The sequence below is a fragment of the Doryrhamphus excisus genome, chromosome 21, assembly GCF_030265055.1.
Source record: "Doryrhamphus excisus isolate RoL2022-K1 chromosome 21, RoL_Dexc_1.0, whole genome shotgun sequence".
Classification (NCBI taxonomy): Eukaryota; Metazoa; Chordata; class Actinopteri; order Syngnathiformes; family Syngnathidae; genus Doryrhamphus; species Doryrhamphus excisus.
In genome coordinates, this window is record NC_080486.1 from 13,207,419 (window position 1) to 13,234,478 (window position 27,060).

At 48.7% G+C, this 27,060-nt stretch overlaps 4 protein-coding genes and 1 long non-coding RNA gene across 8 annotated transcripts; 3 read left to right on the forward strand and 2 right to left on the reverse strand.

Moving 5' to 3' along the window:
* Positions 1 to 80: 80 nt before the first annotated feature.
* On the forward strand, positions 81 to 5,783 carry gpr12 (G protein-coupled receptor 12). The gene is made up of 2 exons (XM_058060710.1): positions 81 to 230; positions 1,563 to 5,783. The coding sequence occupies exon 2, from the start codon at positions 1,575 to 1,577 to the stop codon at positions 2,601 to 2,603; it is 1,029 nt and encodes a 342-aa protein (XP_057916693.1). The 5' UTR covers positions 81 to 230; positions 1,563 to 1,574; the 3' UTR covers positions 2,604 to 5,783.
* On the reverse strand, positions 3,589 to 14,324 carry wasf3b (WASP family member 3b). The gene is made up of 9 exons (XM_058060705.1): positions 14,203 to 14,324; positions 9,726 to 9,883; positions 8,463 to 8,597; positions 8,240 to 8,393; positions 8,000 to 8,117; positions 7,738 to 7,919; positions 7,404 to 7,676; positions 6,947 to 7,254; positions 3,589 to 6,458 (listed from the first exon to the last, which is right to left on the reverse strand). Exons 2-9 carry the CDS (start codon positions 9,856 to 9,858, stop codon positions 6,301 to 6,303), a joined length of 1,461 nt encoding a protein of 486 aa, XP_057916688.1. The 5' UTR covers positions 9,859 to 9,883; positions 14,203 to 14,324; the 3' UTR covers positions 3,589 to 6,300.
* On the forward strand, positions 12,218 to 15,962 carry LOC131109103 (uncharacterized). Its single transcript, XR_009120656.1, has 3 exons — positions 12,218 to 12,332; positions 12,763 to 12,803; positions 15,559 to 15,962. It is a non-coding gene; the product is annotated as an uncharacterized LOC131109103 (long non-coding RNA).
* cdk8 (cyclin dependent kinase 8) lies at positions 15,548 to 21,632 on the reverse strand. Of its 2 annotated transcripts, none has more exons than XM_058060706.1 (13): positions 21,096 to 21,632; positions 19,659 to 19,734; positions 19,085 to 19,195; positions 18,748 to 18,888; positions 18,298 to 18,355; positions 18,088 to 18,219; positions 17,863 to 18,006; positions 17,119 to 17,188; positions 16,968 to 17,040; positions 16,742 to 16,839; positions 16,583 to 16,670; positions 16,315 to 16,473; positions 15,548 to 16,182 (listed from the first exon to the last, which is right to left on the reverse strand). In XM_058060706.1, the coding sequence occupies exons 1-13, from the start codon at positions 21,221 to 21,223 to the stop codon at positions 16,057 to 16,059; spliced, it is 1,404 nt and encodes a 467-aa protein (XP_057916689.1). In that variant the 5' UTR covers positions 21,224 to 21,632; the 3' UTR covers positions 15,548 to 16,056. The 2 variants fall into 2 exon arrangements, with proteins under 2 accessions (XP_057916689.1, XP_057916691.1); XM_058060708.1 differs by having other exon boundaries at positions 16,592 to 16,670; positions 21,096 to 21,627.
* Positions 21,633 to 21,849: 217 nt separating this feature from the next.
* rnf6 (ring finger protein (C3H2C3 type) 6) lies at positions 21,850 to 26,627 on the forward strand. 3 transcript variants are annotated; one of them, XM_058060703.1, is made up of 4 exons: positions 21,850 to 21,990; positions 22,874 to 23,029; positions 23,232 to 23,390; positions 23,476 to 26,626. In XM_058060703.1, exons 2-4 carry the CDS (start codon positions 22,882 to 22,884, stop codon positions 25,296 to 25,298), a joined length of 2,130 nt encoding a protein of 709 aa, XP_057916686.1. In that variant the 5' UTR covers positions 21,850 to 21,990; positions 22,874 to 22,881; the 3' UTR covers positions 25,299 to 26,626. The 3 variants fall into 3 exon arrangements, with proteins under 3 accessions (XP_057916686.1, XP_057916687.1, XP_057916685.1); XM_058060704.1 differs by having other exon boundaries at positions 21,989 to 22,100; positions 23,476 to 26,627; XM_058060702.1 differs by lacking the exon at positions 21,850 to 21,990 and adding an exon at positions 22,113 to 22,570 and having other exon boundaries at positions 23,476 to 26,627.
* Positions 26,628 to 27,060: the final 433 nt, after the last annotated feature.

The following is a 27,060-nucleotide window of genomic DNA, read 5'->3' on the forward strand; positions in this document are numbered from 1 at the left end:
TCCATGACTGAACCCCACCCCTCTGCTTCTTCGCACAGCCGCAGTCTGCACCGTCTCCTTTTTTCTCCATCCTTGCATCATCATCATCATCATCACCACCACCACCATCGTGTCCAAGCCGAGAGAGCAGCCGCCGCATCTCCCCCCTCCACCTCCTCCATCCCTCCCTCCGAGCCGCCATGGACGCAGGTTGCATCTGAACGGCTCAAGTCTCCGCTCACAGAGTCAAGGTAAGCTTTAGAGATATCTGGCGTCTCTGGCTTGGGGAGGGGGTGGTGGGGGCACATCCCCTCCTTGCCATCCCACCGGCCTCTCCTCCCTCCCCAGCATCCTTTTTGCTGACGTGGAGCAGCCGCTGTTTGTGTGCTCGGAGGTGCACCGCCGGCCATGCATGCATGCTGCAGCAGCAGGAGCATATGGCCGCTTGGTGCCTTGATGCTGCTGCTTCTTGGGGTGGGGGGGCTGCTTCTGGTGCCGTCTTAGGGTGGGGGGCCTCCAGAGCATCCGGAGCATCACTGAATTATCATCGGCACCCTCGGAGGTGTTGTATACAGTGGGAGAAGAATGTGGCCTGTTTTAGCCTGGAAGGGCCCACGACTGTACCGCGCGCGTCTTCACTTCTGCATGCCTTAGGGGTGTCCAAACTTTTGCCTCATCATGAAATATCAAATTTTAATTGTTTAACTCGGCAGGCCATTCCACTGTTGCTTGTAAACATCTTTTTTTCAAGTCTAACTCTGATAATATGTACATTTAACTCATCAACGTCTCAGCCAAGGAGAAGTTTATTACGCCAAGATGGCTCCTTTCAGCAACAGGAGTGTTTTTAGCATATAGAATTAGCATATTTATGAATATATGAATACAATATATAAAATACATCCACGGGTCATTCATGCAAAGACCGTGTTGAGACTAAGTACATTGCAGTCCTTCAAGAAAAACAAATAATTTAGTAACAGGACTGTACTGTGATTGGAACACCCCTGTTGTATACTTGAAATATCTAATATATGCAAAAGTATTCAAATGTATTAAATATGCACCCAGATCAATGTGCAGGGCACGTTTATTGTACAGTTGTACACTTCCTGCCCAAGGTGGAATGGCCCTGATCTGTTTAAGGACTACTGCAATAGTAGGAAATACAGTGTATGCTAAAGTAGCAGCATAGTACATTTGAAGTATTTTATTGTCGTTATGAATAGACACCTCCTACTTACCAATCTGGATTCATATCAATATGCATACTGCATACTCCATGTCGATCAGGGCCATCCGAAGTGCAGCTCATACTTAAATCTGGGGTAGTTCGATTCCCGTTTGGACTATTTTTCATGTCATGAGATTTTGAATTTCGAAGGTTTTGGCAGGAATTGTTTTAGCTAACGCCGACACTAAAAAGGAGAAAGAAACGGTTGTCTGTTGTCAAAGTGGGTCAGCCTGAAAGCATGCGGCTAAAAATAATAGTTGAAAAAAAAAAAATCGAACAAGAAGCACTTTTTTTTTTTCCAACGCAGCGTGGCTTTCGTCAAGTCCTAACGGTGTCTTTCTGCACGCAGACGGGGGGCACAATGAGCCAAGATCCACCGGCCACCCCCGGCTGGCTCACCCCTGACCCCACAGCCTGGGCCAGCGGAGGAGGGGGCCCCACGGATAACGCCAGCACCCCGGGGACGTTCCCCCTGGAGGAGTCCCTGTCGCCTCGCCAGCTGCCCCTGCTGGTCAACCCGTGGGACGTGGTCCTGTGCACGTCGGGGACCCTGATCGCCTGCGAGAACGCTCTGGTGGTCCTGGTGATCTGGCAGAACCCGGCGCTGCGGGCCCCCATGTTCCTGCTGATCGGCAGCCTGGCTCTGGCCGACCTGCTGGCCGGACTGGGCCTGGTGCTGCACTTCACCTGCGCCTACCTGCTGCAGTCCGACTCGGCGCAGCTGCTGACGGTGGGCCTGGTGGTGGCGTCCTTCTCGGCCTCCGTCTTCAGCCTGCTGGCCATCACCATCGACCGCTACCTGTCGCTCTACTACGCCCTGACGTACAACTCTGAGCGCACGGCGGCGTTCACCTACACCATGCTGGTGCTGCTGTGGGGTCTGTCGCTGTGCCTGGGCCTGCTGCCCGTCACTGGCGTCAACTGCCTGGCGGAGGAGGCCACGTGCAGCGTGGTGCGCCCGCTGACCAAGAACAACATCGCCGTGCTGTCCGTCTCCTTCCTGCTGCTCTTCGGCCTCATGCTGCAGCTCTACGTGCAGATCTGCAAGATCGTGATGCGCCACGCCCACCAGATCGCCCTGCAGCACCACTTCCTGGCCGCCACGCCGCACTACGTCACCACGCGGAAGGGCGTGTCCACGCTGGCCATCATCCTGGGGACCTTCGCCGCCTGCTGGATGCCCTTCACCGTGTACTCCCTCATCGCCGACTACACGTACCCGCCGCTGTACACCTACGCCACGCTGGTGCCCGCCACCTACAACTCGGTCATCAACCCCGTCATCTACGCCTTCCGGAACCAGGAGATCCAGAAGGCGCTGTGGCTGGTGTGCTGCGGTTGCGTGCCCGCCAGTGTGGCCCAGCGGGCCCGGACTCCCAGCGACGTCTGACCCGGCGGACATTGTGGATGTTGCAACAGGGGGGGCGGGGCTTTGCCGGTCCACCGCACGGATGACCGCCTTTTTCGTCATCGCGAAGGTTTTTCCTTTCTGTCTTCCTCACCAGAGGCGGCCACCGTGCATGCGGCCCCACCCGCCCCCCACCGTTTTGGTGCCACGCCCTTCCGGTGCTCTGCAGAGGGTGCATCACATGTTCCACGCAGCTTTGGCCGACACGTGCTCGTCCTTCTTCATGCACCGAGGGATTATCGTGCGGCCTTTTGCTGGAGCGGCAGATTAACGAGGCAGACGACGAGCACGCACGCCTTTTTTTTTTTTCTCTCCCAACATCACAGTCTGGAGCAGCATCCCGCCGCTCCGCTCCTGCACACCCCGAACGTGCGTGGCAAGCTAAAGAGGCGCGGTCAGCTAAAAATAGACGCCCGGGCCGCGCGTCCTCCACAGACGGCGAGGAGAAAAAATGAGGACTTGTCTTTCAATGGATTATTGTGTGTGAATGTGTTGGACACACACACACATCACCCTCACGGGAGACCCCCTGCCATTAACCCCCGCCCCTCTTTCCACTTTCATCATCACTGGAGGCACACTGGCCGTGTCACTCCATTTGCCTCCCTGCTGAAGCTTACCTGTGATGGAAGCTTACCATCTTTCTTTTTAACCATGTGACTCCTCACTCCTCAAATCAGTGAATAGTCGTGTTTTGGGCTCCTTTGGGCCTAAACAATTCATGAAGGGATGGGGCACTCATTGGATTACTTCATAATGTCAAATGATCCGCTGTGGCGACTCCGTAATAAGGAAAAAGACAAAAACGGAAGTTTAAAAGCAACATGGAGTATTACACTGACATTGTTTAACTAACTTGAAACATTATTATTATTGACTATTTTACAAGTATAATAATAATACCGTAGTAGAGCCTAACAGTATTCCAGCGAGTGCCCCCCCCAACTGCCCCCATTCCCAAATAAAGGAGTCATTTTAGCGGCATACATGGCTGTGTGTTGCATGTGGACTTGGCTGCCATTTGCATGCAACAAGCACCAAATCCACTCTGGTCCCGAGTTGAGCGCCAGCTGTTATCCTGACCTCAATGTGGTGTTTCGTTTCTTCCCCCGATGCGCCCATCACGAGATGCCATCATGTGTACGTGGACCGTAGCCAATCTCGGAGCCGACGCCGGAGCTCATTTTCCGGTTCACGGAGGCCGTGTTTGTCAGCAATAACGAGCCTCTCAAACGGTCCTTCTTTTGGAGGTGAAGCAATACTCAGACAGCAATAACAGCCGCACGCCGTGCTGGGATTTCTTCCTTCGCTTCTCCTTGTGTTCGTGGGCGCCTTCCGCCGTCCTGGGTGTCGTAACCTCAAGTGTCTTCGTCTTTGTCGTGAGTTGCATGGCCTCCGGGCGGGTGCATGTGCGACCCCAGCAGACCACATAACGAGGGAGGGAGGCGTCGCCACATACTATAACGCCAGTGTCGGCCTCCTTGATTCGCGGGGGCGATGCTGCTGCCAGTCTTCCTGTCCACTGGGAGAGAATCCACACAGCGCATGCAAAGTCAGGACCAACCGGACGAGACTCGAAGCCAAAGCCAAAGGGAGCGGGTGGACCGCTGTAGTCCTGCTGCTGCGGCTACACTAAGTCAATGAAGACAGGTGTCCTTCAAGTGACCTCTGGATGATCTATGAGCTAAACAGGACCACGTCCAAACACCAAGATGATGCCCCTTTCTCTCTTTTCCCTCTCTTCCTCAGAATGAAGCGAGGGAAGCGGAAGAAGAGCACTTCCCAGTATTGGAACGTGGCCCGTCTGTGTCAGACTGACAAACATCACTTCAAAAAAAAAAAAAAAAAGTCTATTTTGTTATATTCATTGAAAAGTTCTATTTTTTTCCACTTTGGTCTGGCCTGAAGTCATGTGACATGTATGATATCACGGCGCTGTAAAAGCCCTTTTTCTGAATGTACTCCCAAATTCTCCTTTTTGAGTTGAAGTGTAAATAATAACAGTACGGCATGCTTGACAATGGGGGGGGGGCAATGACAAACACCGTGCATGGTGCTACCAAAGCCAGTCACCCGTTCTCCATTTCCTCCAGCCAGTGCAGGGTTTCCCAAACGCCATCGGCTCAAACCTGCTGAAACGTGTTTGTGGCGGCCATTTTTAGCACCACAGAAGGTTTTGGCGCTCCTTTGGGGCGCGACGTTACGTACGTTGGGGCTGTCTGTGTAGCTCGCTGTAACGCTGCTTCTTTAGCTGACGTGTAATCTGTTCATCGAGATACGACGTGGTACATTATCTTTCACACCTCACGTGTTGTTGTTGTTTAGTCGCCACTGGATGTTACGTAATGCGCACGCTTGCATGTAAACGAAACGCCTGGCAATCGATAACGTCAGGCGGCGTAAAAACACCCAGCTAGTGTCGCACATTTCTTAACACAAACCAAAAATCAACCAATTATGCAAATGATAAAATGTCATTTAGCCCCTCCCAGATCCTGTACATGGCAGTCATGTGACGTATTGACATGTAGGGTGTGTTCACGTACGATCAGCATGGAACATCTTCCAAACGTTTGGGAAACCCTGATGGAGGTCGAGTCTGTCCAAATTGCATGGTGGATGTAAAGACGTGCAAACAAGGGCTTTTCTATCCAAGAATAGCAAAAGGTTGTCATGTTGGGTGTCACACTTCCACACACACACACACACACACACACACACACACACAGAGTTGTAAATGTACTGTGTGCAAGTGAAGGTGTCGCCAAGGACGGCCTGGATGATGAAGATGTTTGCCAATGTTAGAGCTAAATATCACTCAAGGGCCTGTGAATGTCTGTATGGGTTATGGGGGAGGGAGGGAGGGAGGGGGGCGGTCAGGGGTGGTGCCACTGTAACAGCATCTTGTGTCAACGTAGTTTTCAATGTGAAATGCACTTTATTTTTTGGGGGTGCGGCAGTGATGATGATGATGATGATGGCACAAAAGGAGGATAATCAACCTGCACTAACGTGAATGGAAGGATAAAAACATGGTGTCAACGTGGTGTCTATTTTTCCAAGGTGTTCTAGTTGTACTTTTTATTGTTTGGGTAGTTCACTTCCTGATCATTTTTCTATGAAACTCCCCCCCAAAAAACTAAAGATGTGCTGTGCATACGACGCCCGCCTGGCCTGTTTTCTTGCTTCTCCCCCCCGTCGCCCAGGCAACTCCCTCCTGCCTGAGCGGCCTGTTGCCATGGCAACACAACATGCAGGGTGCCAGGTACGTGACGACCGCCATCGTCCTCCATTCATCTTTTTATTAGTCTCTGCGTGAAAGGATACATGGCTCACACTAGCATACTAGCATAGACACGCCCCCTCAATTTCATCACGTTCTTCACTTTGAGCTAATACACGGTTAAAAAGGAGCCTCGTCATCAGTAAAAAAAAAAAAAAAAAAGGGACGTTGATCACTAATGACACTTGACATGAACGGTGTGGATTAGAGCGGGAAAATAAGTGGGGGCACTCACAGTGAAGCTCGCAGGAAGTGGTTACGGTTACAGCTATTCTTTACAGTGATGCTTGCGGCTTGAAGACACGCCCACACGTCCTCTAGCTTTTTACGCATCTCATGTGTGTGTGTGTGTGTTTGTTTACAGGAAGCATTCTTTCAGACGTGGCCCCGCCCTCTTCAGTCGGACCAGTCGTTGTCCTCCAGCTCCGAGTCATCCTCGGAATCGGAGTATTCCACGGCGATGCGGCGCGACAGGATGGTGGCCACGTCGTTCCCCACCGGCTCCCTCTTGGCCTGCTGCTCCTGCTGCTCCTGCACCTTCTTCAGTTGAATGCCTACGGAACCGCCATTGACCAGGGATTACTGGATATCATATTTTTACATCAATTATTGTCATATTCTCTGGCAGTATTTCATCTGGGATTATGTCTATTATGAGTACAATATGGAATGGAATCAAATATAATACAGGTGGTCTGACCCTGTCATAAGAAGTGATAAAGACATCATACGTTTAGCCCTATTTAATTTGATAAAAATATGATTATTGTTTTTTTGGGGGTTAAAACATTGTGAGCTAGCTTGTAATATCACTTTGTGCCACAGAGGGCGACAAATCGTCGACAAGTGTGATTGTGCATCACTAATGATGTTTTAAACTGAGGTTTTTTTGTGTCAAAATTCGACGTATAAATAGAAATATGAATCAATTCATCAAAATGTCAAATAATCTAGCCAATAATGAAGTGAAAAAACAAATCATGTTAACAAAGCCTGATGATCCATGATCCAGTCATCGTATGAAAGACACCACAGCGCTCACCCATACGAATGGCCGCCAGCAGATCACTGCGAGCATCATTAACCACGCTGCTCTCCACGGGCACGGCCGAGGACATCTTGTGGGAGTGGGAGGCACCGGCTGGGAGAAGAGGCGGCGGGGGCCCTGGAGGCGGTGGGGCAGCCTGACCGCCGGATACAGGTGGTAGAGGCGGAGAGTAGACCCCGCCGCCAATCACTGGCCCGGGTGACATGGGTCCTCCAGGTGGCGAGGCAAAGGCCGTTTGGGCGGAGGGGATGAGAGGGGCCGGGGGTGGGGGCGGCGGTCCTGTGTTGGCATAACCATCCATGCTGAAAGAAAGACAAATGGTCTTATTATAGATAGATATAGATATAGATAGAGGCTTGACGTTCCTAGAGGGAGCCACTAGATGGCAGCATTACAGCCCATGTTGACATTTCTGTTAGTTTAACAGTCCTTGTTTTATCTTCATCTTTACCTATAGTCCATCGGTGGGAGGGACACCGAGCCCCCGTTCATCGCTTCGGCAGGTGGAGGAGGCAGCGGGACTTGGTGGTGGTGAGCGCGGCCCAGCGTGCCCCCCTGATAAGCCATGGACCTGCTCCTGTTATCGTGCTCGCTTCCCCCGCGAGCGGCGTGTCCGGCGGCCATCTGTGCAGCCAGAGCGCTGGGCGGTGGGCCCGAGTAGGTGTGAGCGTGGCCAGCGTGGTTCATGGCGTTGGGATAGTGGTGCAGGTCTCCTCCGTGTCCCCTGAGGGACCAAACATGATGACCCCCAGCTGTACAGTCCTGGTCCAAGAGTGTTCACCTACCTGTTTTCTGGAGACATGGAGCCCTCGGAGGAGGCCCCTCGGTCTCTGTGTATGGTGTGACGGTGGTCCGGCCTCAGCTCCTTATCTAGAGCCATCATGTTCCACTCCTGTCTGCGGTTCCGGGCCTTCCTGACCTTCTTCACCTCCCTCTGCAAGGTTCCATCCACACAGCGCTTCTGCTCCTGTGGGACAGAGACAGAATTATTTATTATTTACTCAACTCCTTCTGACCTTCTCTGATGTTCTGTCGTTTGATTTGTACCTTCTGCTTCCTCTTCTCCTTCCTCTTGTCCTCCGTGTCCTGCAGCATCTTCTCCTTCCACAGGTCAAAGAAGTAAGAGGGGTCGGTGTAGAACTTGAGTGCTTCCTTGTGGTCATCCCTGCCGACATTGAGGACATGCAGCCATGAAAGTTGAATTATTGAAGAAAGGCTTAAAGATGGCGACGGTTTAACGCTGGGTTGTATGATATGCTAGTAAATGTCACCCATTGATGGACCAACCTATAAGATGAGAGGATGCTGAGCGGCGGAGGCTTGTCACTCAAGTTATACATCTCCTTGACGGGATTGGGCACGCTGCTCTTGGACACCACCTGCTGGTCCTGAGTGGTAGAGCTCTTGAAGGCTTTCCGCATGTTGATATCCTGCAGGGAAACTGAGTACACGGATTTTAAAAGCGGTTAAAGGTTGCAGAGCTTGAAAGGAGATGATGGAGCGTACCAACCTTCCTCCACGGTGGAGTCCAGCTGCGTGACCTTGACGGCCAGCCGGTCAATGCGGTCCTGGAGAGAGTTGGCACGCAGGTAGAAGGTGTTGGCCTCGTTGAACAGCTCGCCAAATATGTCCTCCGCGTGTTTGCCTGCGGGAAAGCGGACGTGTGAGAGAAGAAACTGGATCTTGGAAATATCTGGAGCCAATCAATCTCGATGGAGACCGAGCGCTTCAATCGATACTAACGTGGCATCATGTGACGGGACCGCAGATGGTGTCAATAAAACACTTCATTAGCGCTTCCTTTCAAATGTTTCATGGGAAAATTGAAAGGAGGGAGTAGTGCATTAAATATCTTCCTGGGCTTCCATAAATGATGTGAATAAACAAAACATAAAATCCAAAATCCAGACCTACAAATGAAGCTCCCGTATTCTAAGCATGTCGAGTAGCAATGTGGCTTGGCACGCCAACATAAACACATGTCGAGGGGGGGCTATTTATGGCCCTCCCGCGGACAGGATGGGCTGCGGGACAAATAGTTAGTGGAAGGAAGAATCCCGGATGCGGCATGCTGAGCCCCGTCAACTCTGACCCCTCCTGAGGATTCTTGTCGGCTTGTATGTGCGTGCGGTCATGGAGGCTGCATTGTTGGACCTCCACGCCTGGAAGCACTCAAATATGAAATATATATACAATAAATATCAAGGAAATTGGGATGAAAGATGGAGGCCGGTTATATAGAGTAATCTGGGTCAATACAAAACATTTACACACACACACAGACACACACACAGACACACACACACACAGAGCTGTCTGAGCTTTGCAGCCTAATGACCCTGGGCTGTGTAACCATAACAACGGGCCACATCAATCGCCGCCTCGGAGATCATGTGATCACGTGACAATAGTGCAGCCGACATGCAGAAGTGAAATAGATGCCAGATGATCAACATTGTCGTGCTTTATCACCTTGGCTGCTCTTTCACTGTCGCTGGTGAAGCTCCGAAGTCTGACCAGCATTCCCATAAAAAATAACCCGTCTGACCTCAAAGGTTGTTCAAATTTGACCTAAAATTGCCTGGATTGTTTAGAAATGGGATGACACGGGGCCAGTTTGACTCTGGAACAGATCTTTTCTCCAAAACAAATCAAAAAACCTTGGAGGAATTTTGTTGGCGTAGGAATTCTGCTGAAATTCCCAGTGAGTAATTTGACCCCGGCGGGGGTGGGGGCCGCCATGGCATGTTGGTAACATGTTTGTGTGTCTTACTCAGGCTGCTGAGTTGGCGAATGATGGCGGACAGCGTGTTGTTCATCACACACTCCAGCTCGCTGCCGATGCCCTCAGGAAGCTCCCCTCGGCAGAGGTGGCGGGGATCGATGTTCCTCTTGACCAGCGGCATGGTGACGCCTCACACCCGCACGCAACTGCCGGAAAATACATCATTTACTACATATTCCACAAAAAATAGGATGAAAAATATAAATTTACACTTCAGCATCCATCTTTGTATATTATTATATTAAAAATATATATATATAATTTATATTATATACGGTATATTAAAAAGAGAGTCAATGCAGCGACAATTGCTGACCATCAGCTTGAGGACGACCAGCGGCGAGATTAAGGTATTAGCGCTAGCAAGATGCAGTGTGCCAGCTAATCCCAGGCCGGCTTGTCGGTGGCCCAGCTGGAATTGTGACACAAACACAGATTGGCGTGTACATCGTCAGACCGACGCAGTAAAACTCCAATTTGTCATTTCCACACACATGAAAGCAACATATGGACGAGGCTACTTCAAATAAACGGACTCTGTGGTACACAAGAGCGGCCATCTTATCAGCGTCCTGCATCCTATTTTTGCAGCCTATTCCAGTTTCCTGGTCCCACCCATGTCACCTCTTTCCTTCCTGTCCAAACATTCGGTCAGAACAATGCGGCCTTGATTCAAGAAGCAATCAGGAAAACAAACACACTCCGGAACACGTTCCCTCAACTTAACAGTGGACCGCTCCAAGTCGATTTTTAGCATCTTCAAACTTGTACAAAACGTGTCAAAGTCGTCGCCATTGAAGAGTTATTCAAGTGTTATGATGGCCGCAGTTTGACCCTGCCACGGACAAGTTGTGTTCCCGCAAAAGGTGCTAAATGTTCCCTCCAACAGCATCAGGACCAAAAGGGACAAAGGCTGATGCAAAGAGACGATGGTGTGTCGCACCCGCAGCCTGCATGGGGCAGCGTGGGCAAAGGCGGCCATTGACAGGAGTGCATGTGTTGGCTTTAGGCATGACAATCACATCAATGAGGCGAGATAATGAGCAGCGAGGTGGGTGGGAGGTGGGGGGGGGCAGGAGGAAGGGGAGGAGGGTGTCGTGGTGGGGGGGCTTGAGAGAAAAAGAGGAAGCAAAGAGAGAACGAATGAATGAAAGAAAGAGTGTGTGTGTGTGTGTGTGGGTGCAAAGTGGTATGTGACATCAAGTATATGTGTGTGTTTTGAGTGGGGAGGGGTGTTTCGGCTGGGGGGAGGGGTAAAAAACAGGGACCTCGGGGAAGCCACTGAAAGGTTCCCGGGACAATAGAGCTCCGTTCACACGGCAACAGCGCCAGCTTTCCCATGCATCCTCTCCCCCCCCTTCAACCTCCTTGTTCTTTAAGCCCCCTCCCCAAGTTGTTCACCCAAAACTCCCTTTTCTGCATCTCATAGTTGGGTTCCGATGCCTCAATTATTCACACACACGCCTCTAGGCCAGATGTGACGCGTCCATTAGACGTGAGGTGGGAGTGCTTAGCAATTGATGAGCCGCTGCGTGCTCTGCAGGTTGCCTCGCCTCCGATGTTGTGAATAATGCAACGTGGATTACGTCACGCCACGCTGGCCTACTTGTGAAGTGATGTCACCGCTTCTGCCGCCGGGACCAGACTCCAGGCACCTGAGATAAAAGCTCCTAGTTGAAAGGGGCTACCCCATGGCTGTAGTAGTAACAGCGACTCGACTTAAGTACTTGCTGTCTAAACAAATATGGAAGAAACGACAAAGAACTGATGCAGCTGGAAGTCAACATCTTCAATATTTCTTATTTACTTGTTTTATTTCATGCATCCACTCATTCTAACTTATTCATAATTTAACAATACTTTTTATTTATTTCATTTATGGTATTTCCTTCACACTTGAATTCCTATTTGCTTTTCTGTTCACACAGTAAGTGAATAAAATCTCTTTGTACGAACATCATGTTCTTAATGTAACTTGTTAATAAGCATATGTGAAACAAATAAACATCCCATCACATTTGGATCTTTTTAGGGCTGTCAAAAATAACGCGTTAAGGCGGTAACTAATTATTTTTTTTAAATACGTTATTATTTTTTTTTTTGCGTATTTCACGCATGCGCATCATGGCAAGCCACAGCTCTGTTGTGACGACAGACGGCGGCACATGTACTCTTTATAATGATATATTAGATGATATTATATATTATTCTAAGCTGAACGCATCAACAGCAGTGCAATTCAAACACCATTTATGTATCTCATCTCTAAAACAAACACGTCTCTAGTCCGTTCGTCATCGAAGCTTTCACTGACACCCCGAACTCACAACAACCTGCGTTGTTATTCTTGTTTAAAGCACAATTACATGTACACTGGAAAGGACAATATATTTCAAAAACACTTAAATACTTTAAACATTTGTACAAAAGACTGATTTACTAGTTTGAATTCTCTTTTGCTGCTTTGAGTGAACATGATTAAACGCAGCTCCTATTTACGACACTAGATGGGCGCCTGAATGCATCATGACAGCCGCGCGGGTTTCAAGAGTTGGCGTAACATTTGATGTTCAACTAAAGTGCGAACTTTTAAACGTGAGTAACTTGGTTATTTCTCATTATTTCAATGCTAGACGCTGTTTACACCGTCATATTGGAGTCTGTTGTGATTCAGAACCCTCGAGCTAGTAGCTAACTGCTGAGCTAAGTTAGCCATTGCCACTAATTCACGCTATTGTTAGCATGCTAGCATGCTATCACCGTGTTTAGTGTACTGCTTATAGCGAAGATGTTATGTTGCTAACTGCTAGCTTGATAAACATTGCAGTAGGGTAGACGAATATCATTAATTATTCATAATAATATTTAGTTAAAGACAAATTGGCTATTCGAGAAGTGTGTAGGACCCAAGAAGTAACTCTTGGTTTCAAAAAGGTTGGTGACCCCGGTCTAAAACAGAAATGCAAATAATCTGATTCAAATAATCTGATCATCTATCATCTCCTGTGCCCCGTATCCTCACTAGGGTTGCTGGGGAATGCTGGAGCCTATACCAGCTGACTTCAGGTGAGAATTAAATAAAGTGTGTGGCATTTAAATTTTGGTGCTGTTCATCCATACAAATATACATACTAATCCTGCCCTATAATTTGTCTTTCCTTCAATAAAAATATGGTAAAAATTGGCATATTTCAGACATAGTGAAACATGGTGATGAATCAGGATTAATTAATTTGAGAACCGTGATTAATCTGATTAAAATTTTGAATTATTTGACAGCCCTATTTTTTTATATACTGGCTGTTGTTGGCTTGTGCAGGTGTACCTAGTATAGTGTCCAGAGATTGTACAAGCAAATATGAACAATACAAATGCCACAGTAAATAAAGTAAGTAAGTACAGTAAATAGTATGGTGTTTGTAACGGAAGAAAAAAAACTATACTAGTTATGTAGTATTTCATTATCCGCTTTACAACATTTGATTTTGAGCAATAATCAGTTGCTATGAACGGGATGACAAATGATATTAAAAGTAATGCAGCGTGTAGCCGGTCTCCAAGTATACAAGTATTATTGTTTACAATGTAGTCACATGAACATCATGCCTTGAAATTGACATTTACTACTTTCACTTACTCACACACACACACACACACACACACACACACACACACACACTAATGGTAGCCGCGATCAATCAGTGTTCCGCACCGCCGCTTCCCGTATCTGATGGGCTGACCCACATCTGTTCATCTCCCCATCGGTTCCCCTTCATCCATACAGCCTGAAACCCCCAGGGCTATTCAACTAGAGTTTTCTGGGGGGGGGGCACACTTACAAAAAACTAAGAGGGGATAGATCCTCTGTGTGACAGGAGTGTTCTGATGTTTTTAAGACCTGACTGTAAACGCACAAGTAAAAAAAACCCTATAGGACAAGATGAAGGACCTGTTGGAAAAAATGCTAGTCAAAGGTCCTACACAAGATAGGAGGACTCGCTGCAAAAATGCTGGTCAAAGATCTTCCCTATGGCAGAACTTTGATGTTTTCAGGAATCTACTTTCAACATTTGTCACTGCCAAGTTTGCAACTGAACTGGTGGGCTGGTCTAATGTCACTCCCGTCCAGATTAGGTCCGCGGGTCGCCACTTGAAGAGCATCACCCCGGACGCTTCCTTTCTGGGCGTATACGAAATACGTGCACGCCAAATATAAATAGAAATAATATGGGTGCAGCAGAAAGCAGCAGAGTGACAATGTGTGAACATTTGAGGGCGGGTTTCGGCTAGCATGTTTTATCCTCCGCTGGTGGTCCTCTTCGAGTGACCACTCGGTTAGCTGCAGTAGCTTAGTCCGGTGGTCGACTTCTTAAAATACAATATTAGCGCAATCAATCTAAATATCTACGCACGTTTGAATGGCTCAAAAAGAGTGGTTGTAAATAAAGTATGTTTAGACCCTCACCAGCTGTTGGGATATTAGAAGAAATCAGGCGGTCGGCATGTCCCGTTAGATACTCCTATTAGCTCCACCATCCTACATCCTACATCCCCCCTCAGCCTGTCTGCTCACTCCGGGGAAAATCCTTTCAGCACACTGACACGCCTACTTGCCATGTGCGCCAATCACAGGGCTTTACTATATGACGGCCACTGACAGGAGCCAATCGTACTTGGAATAGTGAATGAAGGCTGACCCGAGTGGCACAATGGGGGGTCGGAGTGTTATGGTTGGGCGTTGATAGGAGATGATTTTGCTTTTTTTTTTTTTAAAAAAAAAAAAAAGAAAAACTAAGTTCTGATTGATGTCAGAAATGATTGTTTTAAAGCCACTGTTGATCTAGTCTGCTTGTGGAGCTATTTTCCAAGCAGATGACACGTTTGTGTGAAAGGAAGTAGAGGCTTAGCTGAGACGTTATTAGTGGATTGTGTAACATACTGAAATAGCTGGGCCAGCATCCTGGAGAAAAAGATTCACCCAGAGGATTACTATGCTACTTAAATAGATCAGGTGTGTTTACATTAGAAAGTCAGTGAAATGATATCTATTTACTAAATTAAAAATAACAGCTGTCATCCATGCATTTTCTTTAACGCTTGTCCTCATAAAGGTCACCAAGGAGCTGGAGCCTACCCCATTTGAATGTTAGTGGGGTGTAGCCTGGACGCCTGGACTGGTATCTGTACTGTTCAAAGTGAACTGGAAACCGAAACCAGGCAAATACAACAAAATGGGAGAGCATTCAAGCATATTCATGAGTACTATAAATTTGTACATGTTGACAGGTCTGCACTAAAATGAAAGCCGCTCCCAGGGAAGCACTGAATTAGACTACATACCTGTTTTGGCGATGTGGGAGGATGCAACATCAGAGGTGCTCGCCACAGAGGACCTAAGTGGGGAAAAAAAATCAAGCAGAAATGTATCTTTGCCCCGAATACATGTGACCACAATAATACTGCACAGTCATGGCATTTAAAGTCAGTATTTTAAAAGTAAATTTATCATGCCGGATGCACACGCAACATTAAAAATGGCCTCTTCGGAGTCGGACTGAAAGCAACACCCTGGCACAGAATGGATGATACAAGTGTTTCCACCACTGTTGTTGACTGTTTCCACTTTTATTGTCAGGATACTTGCGTCATGTAAAATATCTCCATACAATACAGTACAATGCATTTGCATCCGCCATCCTCCATGCCATTCATGTTTGTAAGGCTTGCCCACAGCATAAGCTGCTTCGCCATAATTGCCATGAAAACGGATTAAATTAAAAACAACTAAAAATAATTTTCTTCTTTTGTCCTTTCACAACAGGGTTGCGTCCCAGCATGCTTCCACTGCAGTTCAGTCCTCAGCTGGGGGGCGGGGCATACGAAGAAAAAGACAGAGACAAACAGTAGGACAGACGGACATGGAATCTGTCAATGCTGGCAGTCAAATAGCAGCTTTTTCAGTCTCATCCAAGCTTTGACAGTGAGAGGGCTACTGGCTGGGGGGGGGGGCGTATGCCGGAGGACTCTTCTCCTCCCCCGTCCCCGCTTATCACTCATTGGATTGGTGCTATGTAGCAGTGCTGCTAACACTTGCGCTCTGCTGCACTCTATATCTTGAAGCAGCAGAGAGGGGTGGCCCCTGTGGGGCTGTGGTGGCGGGGGAGCGTTGTCGCCCCCTCATCCCTCAGTACATTCTTTCAAAAGGGAGTAGTGAGGGTAAGTGTTATGAGGGAGGCGACAGGGGCGGGGGGGGGGGGGGGGGGGCAGCATGTGTGTTATGTGTGTGTTTTTTGTTCAGAGATCCGACATGCGGCCATTTTCAGTAGCGGTGGGTCTGGTGGGAGTACTGTGGCGGCTGTTGGGAGGTAGAGGAGTATCCCATGCTGCTTTGGGGCAGTGATGTGCTTGGTCCGGGGTTCTGGTAGGCAGCATGTGGATTGGAGCGCTGCGGAGATCAATGTGAATTATTATTTACATCATCATCATCATCATCATCATCATCATCGTAATACATTTTGGCCCATGAAGATTTGGTCAAATCCAAGAGCAGCAACCAGGTGAGATGTAGAGACGCTACCTGGTAGTCTGAGGTCATGATGAGGCCACCTGAGGTAGTGGTGGGCGGGACAACTCGCACTTTCTTCAGAGGCGGGCCCTGGGCGTGGCTGTTGTCGGGGTTGCCGGTGTGCCCCGCCCCGTTTGTGTGGTTGTTTCCCTGCTGCTGCTGCTGGTTCTTCTGCAGGTCGGCACAAACAAGCACAATTATTGGCCAATCGTGGTGGTACACCAGTGAATACACAGACTCTCTGGAGGGCTACTGTCTTTTAGAAAAAGGAAATACATTCCTGTCTTACTTTGTCTGCCTTGTCGTCTGGCTCCTCCTCTGTCAGAAATTCCCGCTTGGGGTAAGGAATCTGACAACCTGCAAACACACTGGAGAGAAAAAAAGACACCCTTGTCATTGGTCCGAGTAGCAGCAAAGGATGATTCCAAACGACGCTTACTCTGAGGTGGGCAGCGGCTCCTCCAAAAAGTAGGGGTCCTGCATTGCCTGCTCGGATGTGATTCTACGGATGGGGTCCATGGTCAGTAGCTTCTGCAGCTGTAGTTCAATGCATCACGTGAAATCAAAATCAAGAGACTATGGAATATGACACCATGACCCAACTCAACTTGTCCGAAAAGGAGCAGGAAGAAGCAGAGCTTAGCCCTGTGTGCATTTTCACTCACCAGATGGAATGCTTTGCTGTCTGGCTTGACTTTGTGTTTCTCCATGTACTTTATAAGGCTGCAGTTTGTGTATCTGAAAGCGGACGAGCGTAGTACCGGCTGTTGAAATTGCTTCAGACGTCGAGCGAAAGTGGGACTCGGCCAGACTCACGTGTTCCTTCTGAAGTCTTTCATCAGCGTGGAGTGCTCAGGCATCTTTTTGATGTCCTCCCAGTCTTTATCTGTCAAATGAAGGGAAGACAAGATTACAGTGTGTTGCGCCCACCCCTCCCCCTGTTGTGCATCTTGTCGTGTGTGGATTAGCATCTTTTTCTAATGCTTTGCTGTCCGGGCACCCTGCTGGCAGCAGGAACATTCACAGCATACACGCGGATCTCTCGTCCAACACAAGAAAAAGTGGGAAAACAAAATCCTTCATGCTGACTGGAGGATTACGCAACGAGAGAAGATGGAGGATCGAAATGACTGAGGCAGCGTCACTGAACTGGAAAAGATAGGCTGAAATGAAATGTTACTCCCCGCCCCGCCCCACCCGTAAGTAGACGTTTCCGTGTCATTGTCCCAAAGTGTCAGCTCTCAAACCACATTACTGACAATGGCCCAAGGTTCCCCCCAGGACCGCGATCCATGTGTGGCAGTGGATTGCAGGGGGGGCGGTCTAATGGGGGGAAAAATAATCAGAACAAATAGATTTAGAAATACAAATGGCTGTTCTTCCATCTTTAAGGATCTAGTGGGTCTGAATACTCACTAAATGTTACCAAGTTGGCAACACCGCTCCCCCTTACCACGCCTTTGGTTGTTAAGAAGCAAAGTTTGTATGCGCTGTACGGAGTTGACAGGACAAGCTCCATCCACAGAAAGTCCCATGAACATGTGTTCATCAGTGTCTCACCAGCAGGGAAGCCCATGACGTTGAAGATGCGGTCAAGCTGGTCGTGATGGTAAGGGTTACTGGTCTTGATGTCCTCCTGGCGACAGTGGAATATGGGCTCAGACGTCAGCAGCTCCGCAAAGATGCAGCCTATCGCCCAGATGTCTGCGAGAGCGTGCCAGAAACAAGTTGATGATGTCTGAAGAACAGCAGCATGAGGACGGGCAGCGTGGCGCCGTGACTCACCGATGGCTTTGGTGTAGTGCCGGGCCCCCAGCAGCAGTTCAGGCGCCCTGTACCAGAATGTGACGACCACCGGGTCGAGGTCGGCTAAAGGCTTCAGCGGTGAATTGAAGAGACGGGCAAACCCCATGTCGGCTGCGGAGCAGATGTACTGATGGGTTAAGAAACAGCAGACATCGGTAACAGCTGTCAGTGATTGGCCAGTGTACACACCTATCTTTACTCTACCCCTCTCTGGCCCCTCCCCCATCACTAAAATGTTGGCTGGTTTCTGAGGAGAAAAACACAAACAGGAATTGCATCAGAGAATGTCCAAGAACAAGAACATGTATGGCGTACATTGCTGGCCTCTAGTGGACAAATCTCTCCATAGCAGCCATCTTGAGCTCATCCTTTGGCAAATTAAGATTCATTTACTGTAGTTTGGGGGTATTTTAAATGACAACATTCATAAGACTATGAATCTTTTTCTACATGATGATGATGATGCATTCTAATCTCATTCATACCGCATCTGCGCACCACCACCACCACCACAACAACAACAACAAGTTATTTATGAACCATGACTAAACACAGTCATCCATGCACTCTTGTTTTTCCCTTTTCTTCTAGCAAAAACACTTCATGCCCTTCCACCCGCCACTCCCCCAGTCGGCTTACGAGGTCTCTGTGGAGGACCCAGTTTGCGTGGAGGTAATGGATGCCATCCAGGATCTGGTAGAGCAGAGACTTGACCATCCCTCTGGGAAGCTGCAGCGGCTTCTTGTTGGCCTTGGAGGCTCTGTGGAACTTAATAATGTGCTGGAGCAAAGACGAAACAAAAAGAGTCAGGGTGGCAAACGAGTCGACGAAAAAGCATCTTGGTGATCCTTTCAACCATTATAAAAACCCTTTAGGCTACGTACGAGACGAGTCATTCGGTCTTTCTGAAACATACTGTTGACTGGATACCACTCGGGCGAGTTAGCGTGCACTGTGCGGTATACAAGTAGCCTACCCAGAGGTCGTGCTCGGCGTAGTCAAACAGCAGCCACACTTTTCGGTCTGCGTGTGACAGGAAAACCTTCTGCAGTGAGATGACGTTGGGGTGCTTCAGCTCTCGCAGCAGCTGCAGTTAGAATAGACACAGGAAGTAGTATCGCTTGTTATCGATTGTTCTGTCACCTTCTTCTTACGCTCGCTTGGCTGTCTAGAAAGTTTGTGTATTTCCAGGAGTAGTTAACCTCTTTTTACGCTTGTGATGATTAACATTCCTGACTTCACTTTTTATCAAATGTGTTGACTCGATAGTCAAGAATGTTCATCGGAATGGTTCGCTTGCAGCAAGCTGATACGCGTCGTCGCTTGTTATCAAATGTAATTACATCATTGCTTACATTGAAGAGAATGTTTTATCTTTTCATTAGAGTGGTTAGCTTATATTACTAAGATTGAAACCATAAAAACTCTGCCTAGACAGTTAAAAATTGATTTTATGACTTTGTATGGTTTTCAAATCTGAAATCAGGTACGACCCAACAAGTGGAGAATGGTGCAAAGGTTAAAAGCTTAGCAGTGATGGAGCGTCTTACCGCAATCTCTCTGCAGGCTGACATGGAGATGCCGGTGCCTTCAATCTGTTTGAGGGCGTAGTCCTTATCATCTTTCCTACAAACACACAGGAGAGGCTGAGCAACATCAACATCGGAGCAGCCCCCCCTGAGAACGGTCTGCATGGGACCGTAAAGGGGCGCAAAGGGGGTGGCGGGAGGGCGCTCGGCAGCTGGCATCGGGACTCTGATGGGAAGCAGAGTTTCATTACCTCCAGATTTGTGTAATCAAGCTCACCTCTGAGGCTGGCTACAACAGAGCGGGGGAGGAAGCGGGCCCTTGTCTGGCAGCTGGCGAAAGGGAACCACTCTTCACTTGAATGAATTGGCCGCGACCCCTCCCCTCTCCGTTGCCTAAATCACCCCTTATAAACCCAGGCTTTGTGCCTCCTCCTCGGGCCGCTTCCGACTGCTGCGGAACCACGAGACGGCCCGTCGCATACACAGCAACTGACCTCAGAACTGAACACACACCGGCTTTAAATGCTCGTTTGTGGCGTTTTAGGACTGCTTACACGCATCACATTGAGGATGCACCGTTCTGCAAAAATGTCAATCATGGTTCTCTTGCTTTCAAGTGAAAATGACCCCCCCATGCACCATATTCACAGCCACGTACTGTTCTTTCATTGTTTTAACTATTGTTTATCATTATTACTGTGCTCTCTTATTGTCTAGTTCTGCTTTAAGAAACTTCCAGTGACTTTCCTAGCGGGAGGTCCCGGAAGGACAGTTGACAGTTTTCTAATAGAAATGAATAAGACAAGATAATCCATCTAGTCAAAAACATGGTACTTAATGCATGGTACTTAGTGAAGCGTTTGTTAGCGATGCTGCTGCTTTAGTAAGTAAACAATTAAATTCAATTGCATGTTTGTGTGAACACAGATCACACTGATGGGATGTAGCTGGAGACCAATGAGCTAAGTGGCTTGGAACACAAGCTTGGATATATTTAAATACCGCCTTAAAACAACAGAGAAACAAGGTGTGGTTAGAAATGAACTAGGAAGAGAACAAAAACATGCATCATAGCTACATTTGAATCAATACCGTATAACATAAAAAGGGGGCTTTGGTGATTAAACAAGAACCCCAAAAAACATTCACAAGGCTGTGCATAGTGACTGGGCAAAACATTAGGTAAACCAGCTCAATATGCCTTTTCCAAAGATAGTAAGGCTCAGTTTTGATCTCTATTGTCTGCTGTCAGCCACACGTCAGTGTCTTTAAACGTGACGAGCTGCAGAAGCACACACAAACCTAAACATCTGATGGACAAACAAACCTAAACATCTCATGAATATTGTGGTGTTTTTCTGTGTCTGCAAACGCACCCAGCAAAGCACCTGTCAGTGTTAAAAGAGCGCATGTTTAACGTGTATTTGACTGCGAGGCCTTGCTGGTCTTTGCACTCACCCATCTTTTCTCTTCGCCTTGTAAACATGCCCGTAGGTGCCTCTGCCCACTTTGCATCCTTCGTACTCAAACAAGTCCTCCACACGCTCTCGTTCGCCGGTCAGCTTCACCTTGAAATCATAGTCCATCTTTTCAAACGCTGTTTGGGCCCCAAACGTGTCGTCCCCTTTCTTCTCGTTGAAAGCGTCGCTTCGGAAGGCAACTAGGCTAGTACTCCGACGAGCTCGGTTCGGTAATTCAGCTAGTTGCCTTCCCCCAGCGTGGCTCTTTCTTTCTTCAGCCCAGAGTCCACATCGAGCTATCTGGGAAAAATTATGTCGCCGGCGAAGGATATGCGGTGCTCGGGTGGACCAGGCGAGAAATAAGCGTGTTGTTTTATTATTGCTTTTTCTTGTAGCTGCGTTCCTCTCAGCCGGTATCTGCTCCAAAGAGACGCACTTTACTCTGGAACGACGTCGTATTCCAGCGCGGCACTGTCGTAAAATGTCGTAAAAGGCCTCGCAGAGAAAGCGTGGAACGTGGAAGATCTTATACTCGCTAAAAATAAAAACACGGTGTTTATTTATAGAGTAATATCTGTGTTAAGTCCAAAAGTACAACAAAATATCGCATGTATTTATTTGAATTTGGGGATACACTTTGAACCCTTCAGCACGAGAAGAGTTTAACAAAATCTAAACTTAAACTACCTAAACTAATAAATACATTTATATTTATTTGTATGTTTGTTTATTTATTATAGTAAATTTGTTGTGGTTTCTGGCACAGGAACCAAGCCAAACAAATGTATGTGTTTCCACACGGATCGTTTCGGCGTGACACCACTGGTCCCATCTTGGGTAGAGCGAGAGAAGGAAAACGAAGGAAATCGTCCATATTACAGCTGCTCTATCGGGTACTACGTCTTTTCTTTGACATTGTCATCTCATGTAAATCCCCACTGGTGCTTGGCTTTATCGACCTTGCACGTTGACTTGGTGATACAACTCTTTATCTGATATATATGTAGGTAATTATTCAACATTGGGTCGTCCGCGAGTCGGCTAACCGCTGCTATTCGCTATCGTCACTTGCGCTAACTAGCTAGTACTCCGCTAGCAACTAAGGCGTTGCGCATTCAGAATAGCTCGGTGTGCCTTTGTGGTGTCGGTGAAATGTATTGTAAATCTGGCGGCGGCGACGGCACACTTTACCATCGTCATAGTTTTGTAACACTTATGAAAAGCGAATTCTTTTGTCTTTGCCTTCGTTTACATGGAGACCCTGTCCTTTTCGCTTCGCCCCACCTCCGTTGACCGCGATTGGACGCTTGGCTCGTCGCTCATTTCTAACCGGCCGGTGATTGGCTGCTGCCCAACGAGGACAACGCCACTTTACTTTGCTTTATCGCCCTGTCTTCAACGTGGCCTTCCGTAGCATCTGTCAAAACTCGGCCACGAACAAATAATACCAACGGCCACGACAAATGCGTCGATGTGAGGATGTCTTTTAACTGTAGTTTCAGCTCATTATGATGTCTTAAACTCGGGGCTCAACACTAGCAACGTTAACGAGATTACTGTAGGTGGTGTCAGTCGGCTGCCTGTGCCTGTTGAGGGAAAATGGACGACGCCACAGCTGACAGTTTAGCTGTTTATAGTTGAGGCAAACTGACAAACATGGCTTCCATTGCGTCACGAACCTCCTTGTGTCCTTGAGTATTCATTAAACCTGTGAGCAAAAGCTACTGATGATTATATAATTATGGACAATGACACTGCTCTGGTCTGTTTTACCAGCACTGTTCATGGTAATGGACCCTCCTGGGGGGGGAGACGAGCGTCGGAGACAGGCAGAGCGTCTTCGAAGGGAGGAGGCGTATTATCATTTTATCAATGAGCTGAGCGAGGAGGAGTATCGACTCATGAGAGACAGCAACCTGCTGGGGACCCCCGGTGAGGAGGGACACTTAGATTGGGGGTGTCGTATGATGTCATGAAAAAGCCTGTGCAAGCTAAGCAAATGGAAGGGAGGTGCTTTAGCTTGGTCATGTGCTGATACTATCAGGAACGAACAAAGAATACTTTTTTTAAATTATTGAAGCTGCTGCTTTCTAGTATTTTTAGCTTTGCTCATCCCAATTTTATTTTCATACAGGAGAGGTGACCGCCGAGGAGCTCCAACAGCGTCTTGATGGCGCAAAGGAGCGCGAGTCATCTCAGCCCAGCACGGTGCAGCGCTTGCCGGCTGCTGACCCGGTGGAGCAGCAGGGCGGCAGTGGAGAGGAGAGGGGGTCTGGCGGGCGACGAGGAACAGGTGGAATATCTCCACGATGATGTTTAAAATGTTTAAAAAGATTTAAATGGGGTGTTGCTTACAGTCTTAAACGTGCTCTTTGCAGGCACCCACGGAGAACCCGGGGCAGAGACCTCCAACGGAGACTCCTTACTGGAGTGGCTAAACACGTTCAGGCGCACTGGGAACGCCACCCGCAGCGGGCAGAGCGGCAACCAGACGTGGCGCGCCGTTAGCCGGACCAACCCCAACAGCGGGGAGTTCCGCTTCAGCCTGGAGATCAACATCAACCACGATCAGTCCGAAGCGGGGGAGCAGAGTGACACTTTGGATTTGGCCGAGCAGCCCCCCGCTGCTCCAAGTACACCTCCCAACCGAACCGCTTCCTCCGCCTCTCGGCCGTCAAGCGTGCCCCGGCCGTCCCCTTACCCGTCCCCTCGGCCTGCCCTCAGCAGGAGGATGCAGACACGCCGCACACGCAGCAGCACTAGCACTCTTTCCGTGGGCCCCACTGCACTTACGGCTCCTGCGGCGCCTCCAGCTCCGAGGAGAGGGGCCGCCATGCACTCTTTAGTACCGCCACCCACTGTTGCCCCCCATTCCGACCTGTCAGCACCTTCTTCACATCAAGCCCCCATTCAAGTCGAAATGGAGCAGGGCCGCGATGACGTGACCTTATCCCTGGACTGCCCCCGTGTGTCGCCCCAGGCTGGGTCTCAGGCCCCCGCGGTGGAGCAAGAATCACGCAGGACTCGATCACGCGGACGATCGCGCAGGGCTGCGGCAGGGAGCTTGGCCCCACCCCGCACCTCCAGGCGAAGTCGGTCTCCCTTACAAAGGAGCCCCGTCACGACCCCGGTGCCCAGTGGTATCAGCGGCTCGAGCATCCACATTGTCGACACAGGAAGTGGTACCAGCTCTGTCTCCATGGAGACGGGGGAGGCTGCAGCAGAACCTGCAGCCGAAACGGAGCCAGCTGCCGAGACTGGCGAGCGTGAAAATGAATCACATTTGACTTCATCAGGAGCTTCTTCAGTCCGCCGCCACCCCACCATCATGCTGGACCTGCAAGTGAGAAGGATCAGACCCGGAGAAAACCGAGACCGGGACAGCATTGCCAGCCGAACGCGCTCTCGAGCCCGTGTTGCCGAGAACACGGTCACTTTTGAAAGCGACAGCGGTGGATTTCGCCGCACCATCTCCAGGTCGGAGCGAGCGGGGATCCGCACGTACGTGAGCACTATTCGGATCCCGCTGCGGCGCATCAGCGAGACCGGCCTGGGGGAACCCAACTCAACTGCACTGCGCTCCATTCTGCGCCAGATCATGACCGGATTTGGAGAGCTGAGCTCTCTCATGGAGACCGAGGCAGATTCTGAAAGCGTGTCCCCGAGCCACATGGACGTTAGCTTGACGAATAGCAGCCCTAGCCCAGCCGGACGCTTGTACACCCACGAGAACACATCCGCTCAGGTGGGCTCAGCTGCACTTGATCCGGAGAGGGTGGGGCCAGCGGGGAACGAGGAGGAGCGCGGCGGTCAGGCCAGACTCGGGGGAGGACCGGTGAGCGCCACAGAGGGCCGGCCCACCAGCAGAGACACTAACAACCTTGTAGAAAACGGCACTCTCCCCATCTTGCGGCTAGCGCAGTTCTTCCTCTTGAACGACGAAGAGGAGGATGAGCACCCTCGCGGCCTGACCAAAGAGCAGATTGACAATTTGGCCACACGCTCCTACGGCCAGGCCAGCCTGGAGGGGGAGGCGGGCCGCGCGTGCAGCGTTTGCATCAACGACTACGCCCAGGGCAACAAGCTGCGGCGCCTGCCCTGCTCGCACGAGTTCCACATCCACTGCATCGACCGCTGGCTCTCGGAGAACAACACCTGCCCCATCTGCAGGCAGCCCATCCTGGCCGCGCACCAGGACTGAGCGGCCCGCGTGGACCGCGTGTACATAGTGCTCCCATCCCTTCTCGATAGTTTTAACGTTATACAAAGAAATCATTTGGGGGGGCGGGGCTTCACAACCCTTGTGGTTTGAAAGCCAATCATTTAAAGTCAAATAGATTCATGCTGAAACAAGCCAGCAGTGAAATGTCCTACGCTTTGTTCACACTTTGAATGGGACTGGCCTTTGATACACAAAGGTGCCTGTATCAAACTAAAGTACGATTCAGGATTTCCCCGTGTTCCCGGTCTGGTGTTTTGGCTGCGTTTAGCGTTCACTTTACGTTTGACAAATCGGGCCTCTTCCGTATTTATTTATCCAAAGCGAACCTGTCAAGTGTGGACACGCCATAAGAGTGTACAGTGGGTAATTCCACTCATTTTTAATAAACTAATTTCACAAGCACCGTCTAGTTTCAAGTATGCTTAATCAGTTCCAACTAGCCAGTGACTTCAATTAACAAATTATTTTTGTAGCCTCTGGTGTCAGCGTCGTTCGATTTCTGATGAGATTTTTCAGCTGCTGCGGATAGTTTCCCGTTTTTAAGTCTCCCGTTCCGCTCGACAGAAACGACTTTTCGATTGGATTGGTTGAGTGTAGGCTGTAAATACCCTACCACACTTTGGAGGACACGCGACACGCTGGCCTCCATTTTAAAGTGTCCTTTCATTGTTTATTGCTTTAATGGAGGTGTTGTTCTATGGGCATGTGTATGAGTTGTGTATTTAAATTGTCTACTAAATCCAGTATTCTATACTAAGTTCTCTCCACACATGCGGACGGCACGTGATAATCAGGAATCTAGACTTGTGCAATACACAATGAAATGTATTCATGTCTTATTGTTTTTGTTGTTTGGCTGTTGATGGCTGTTGATGGCTGTTCACATTGTCATGCCTGATGATCATCTTCACTCTCAAGTCTCGCAAATCTTCAATTCAGCCCTTAGAGACCCGGTACCGTCTCAGATAGCCTGACGAGATAATCTGTAGCGATTATACATCATGAGGTAGGTGTGACATGAAAGATGATGTTTGGATTTAAAATGAAGTACCATGTGGTTGAATGACGATGATGATGCAAGCGGTTCGCAGCATGTTGCTGCTCAGGGAAGTTCCAGCAGGTTTGGGTAGGGGCAGTGCCTATTCATTTTCTAAGAAATGATCAATATGGAGACTGATACCATGAATGTGTATTATGTTCCTGTGTGATGCTGAGGTCCCCCCCCCCCATGTGCAAAAAATAATTTCCTAGCTCTCCTCGACAACACAATAAAACGCAGCTTGCCTGGCGTTGTGTGTTTCTGTCAATGATTACATTTTTTAAAATTATTGCAGTTGTCAAAGAAGGATGGATGTCATGCTCCAGTGCAGTGGAAAGTGTGGCTTTAATATCGCTATTTAATTAATTTTAATTTCTCTGTTTCTCTGTTAATTTCTCTGTTTTTCTGTTTATTTTTTATTTACAAATGTATTAAAATCAAATAATCCAAATGAAATACATCCACCAACACGACCAAGAACTCAATAAATGAATACGTAAAGCTAGATAGCAAGCTAAGGAAAAACGCGATATTTACCCTTCAAAGTAAAAGCTTTTACTGCATGTGTCTATTGATGTTGTCCTTCAGACGGTCGGTATTTGACTAATTTACTTTTACAAAGCTTTTAAATAACAAGGAAGAAACAAAATGTCCTTGAGATGAACACGATGGGCCTAAACGTGAGGGTAGTGTGTCTTAATT

Excerpts from the sequence above, each read along its gene's own strand:
- gpr12 (XM_058060710.1), top strand. The coding sequence starts at position 1,575 with ATGAGCCAAGATCCACCGGCCACCCCCGGCTGGCTCACCCCTGACCCC.
- wasf3b (XM_058060705.1), bottom strand. The coding sequence starts at position 9,858 with ATGCCGCTGGTCAAGAGGAACATCGATCCCCGCCACCTCTGCCGAGGG. Across the intron at positions 8,394-8,462 it reads GGACTCCACCGTGGAGGAAG|TTTCCCTGCAGGATATCAAC; the intron begins GTTGGTACGCTC and ends CCGTGTACTCAG. Across the intron at positions 6,459-6,946 it reads GCTGGCGGCCATTCGTATGG|GCATTCAACTGAAGAAGGTG; the intron begins GTGAGCGCTGTG and ends GCGGTTCCGTAG.
- cdk8 (XM_058060706.1), bottom strand. The coding sequence starts at position 21,223 with ATGGACTATGATTTCAAGGTGAAGCTGACCGGCGAACGAGAGCGTGTG. Across the intron at positions 17,041-17,118 it reads AAAGACTTCAGAAGGAACAC|ATACACAAACTGCAGCCTTA; the intron begins GTGAGTCTGGCC and ends GTCCGCTTTCAG. Across the intron at positions 16,183-16,314 it reads TCATGACCTCAGACTACCAG|CGCTCCAATCCACATGCTGC; the intron begins GTAGCGTCTCTA and ends TGATCTCCGCAG.
- rnf6 (XM_058060702.1), top strand. Across the intron at positions 23,030-23,231 it reads CAACCTGCTGGGGACCCCCG|GAGAGGTGACCGCCGAGGAG; the intron begins GTGAGGAGGGAC and ends ATTTTCATACAG. Across the intron at positions 23,391-23,475 it reads TGGCGGGCGACGAGGAACAG|GCACCCACGGAGAACCCGGG; the intron begins GTGGAATATCTC and ends TGCTCTTTGCAG.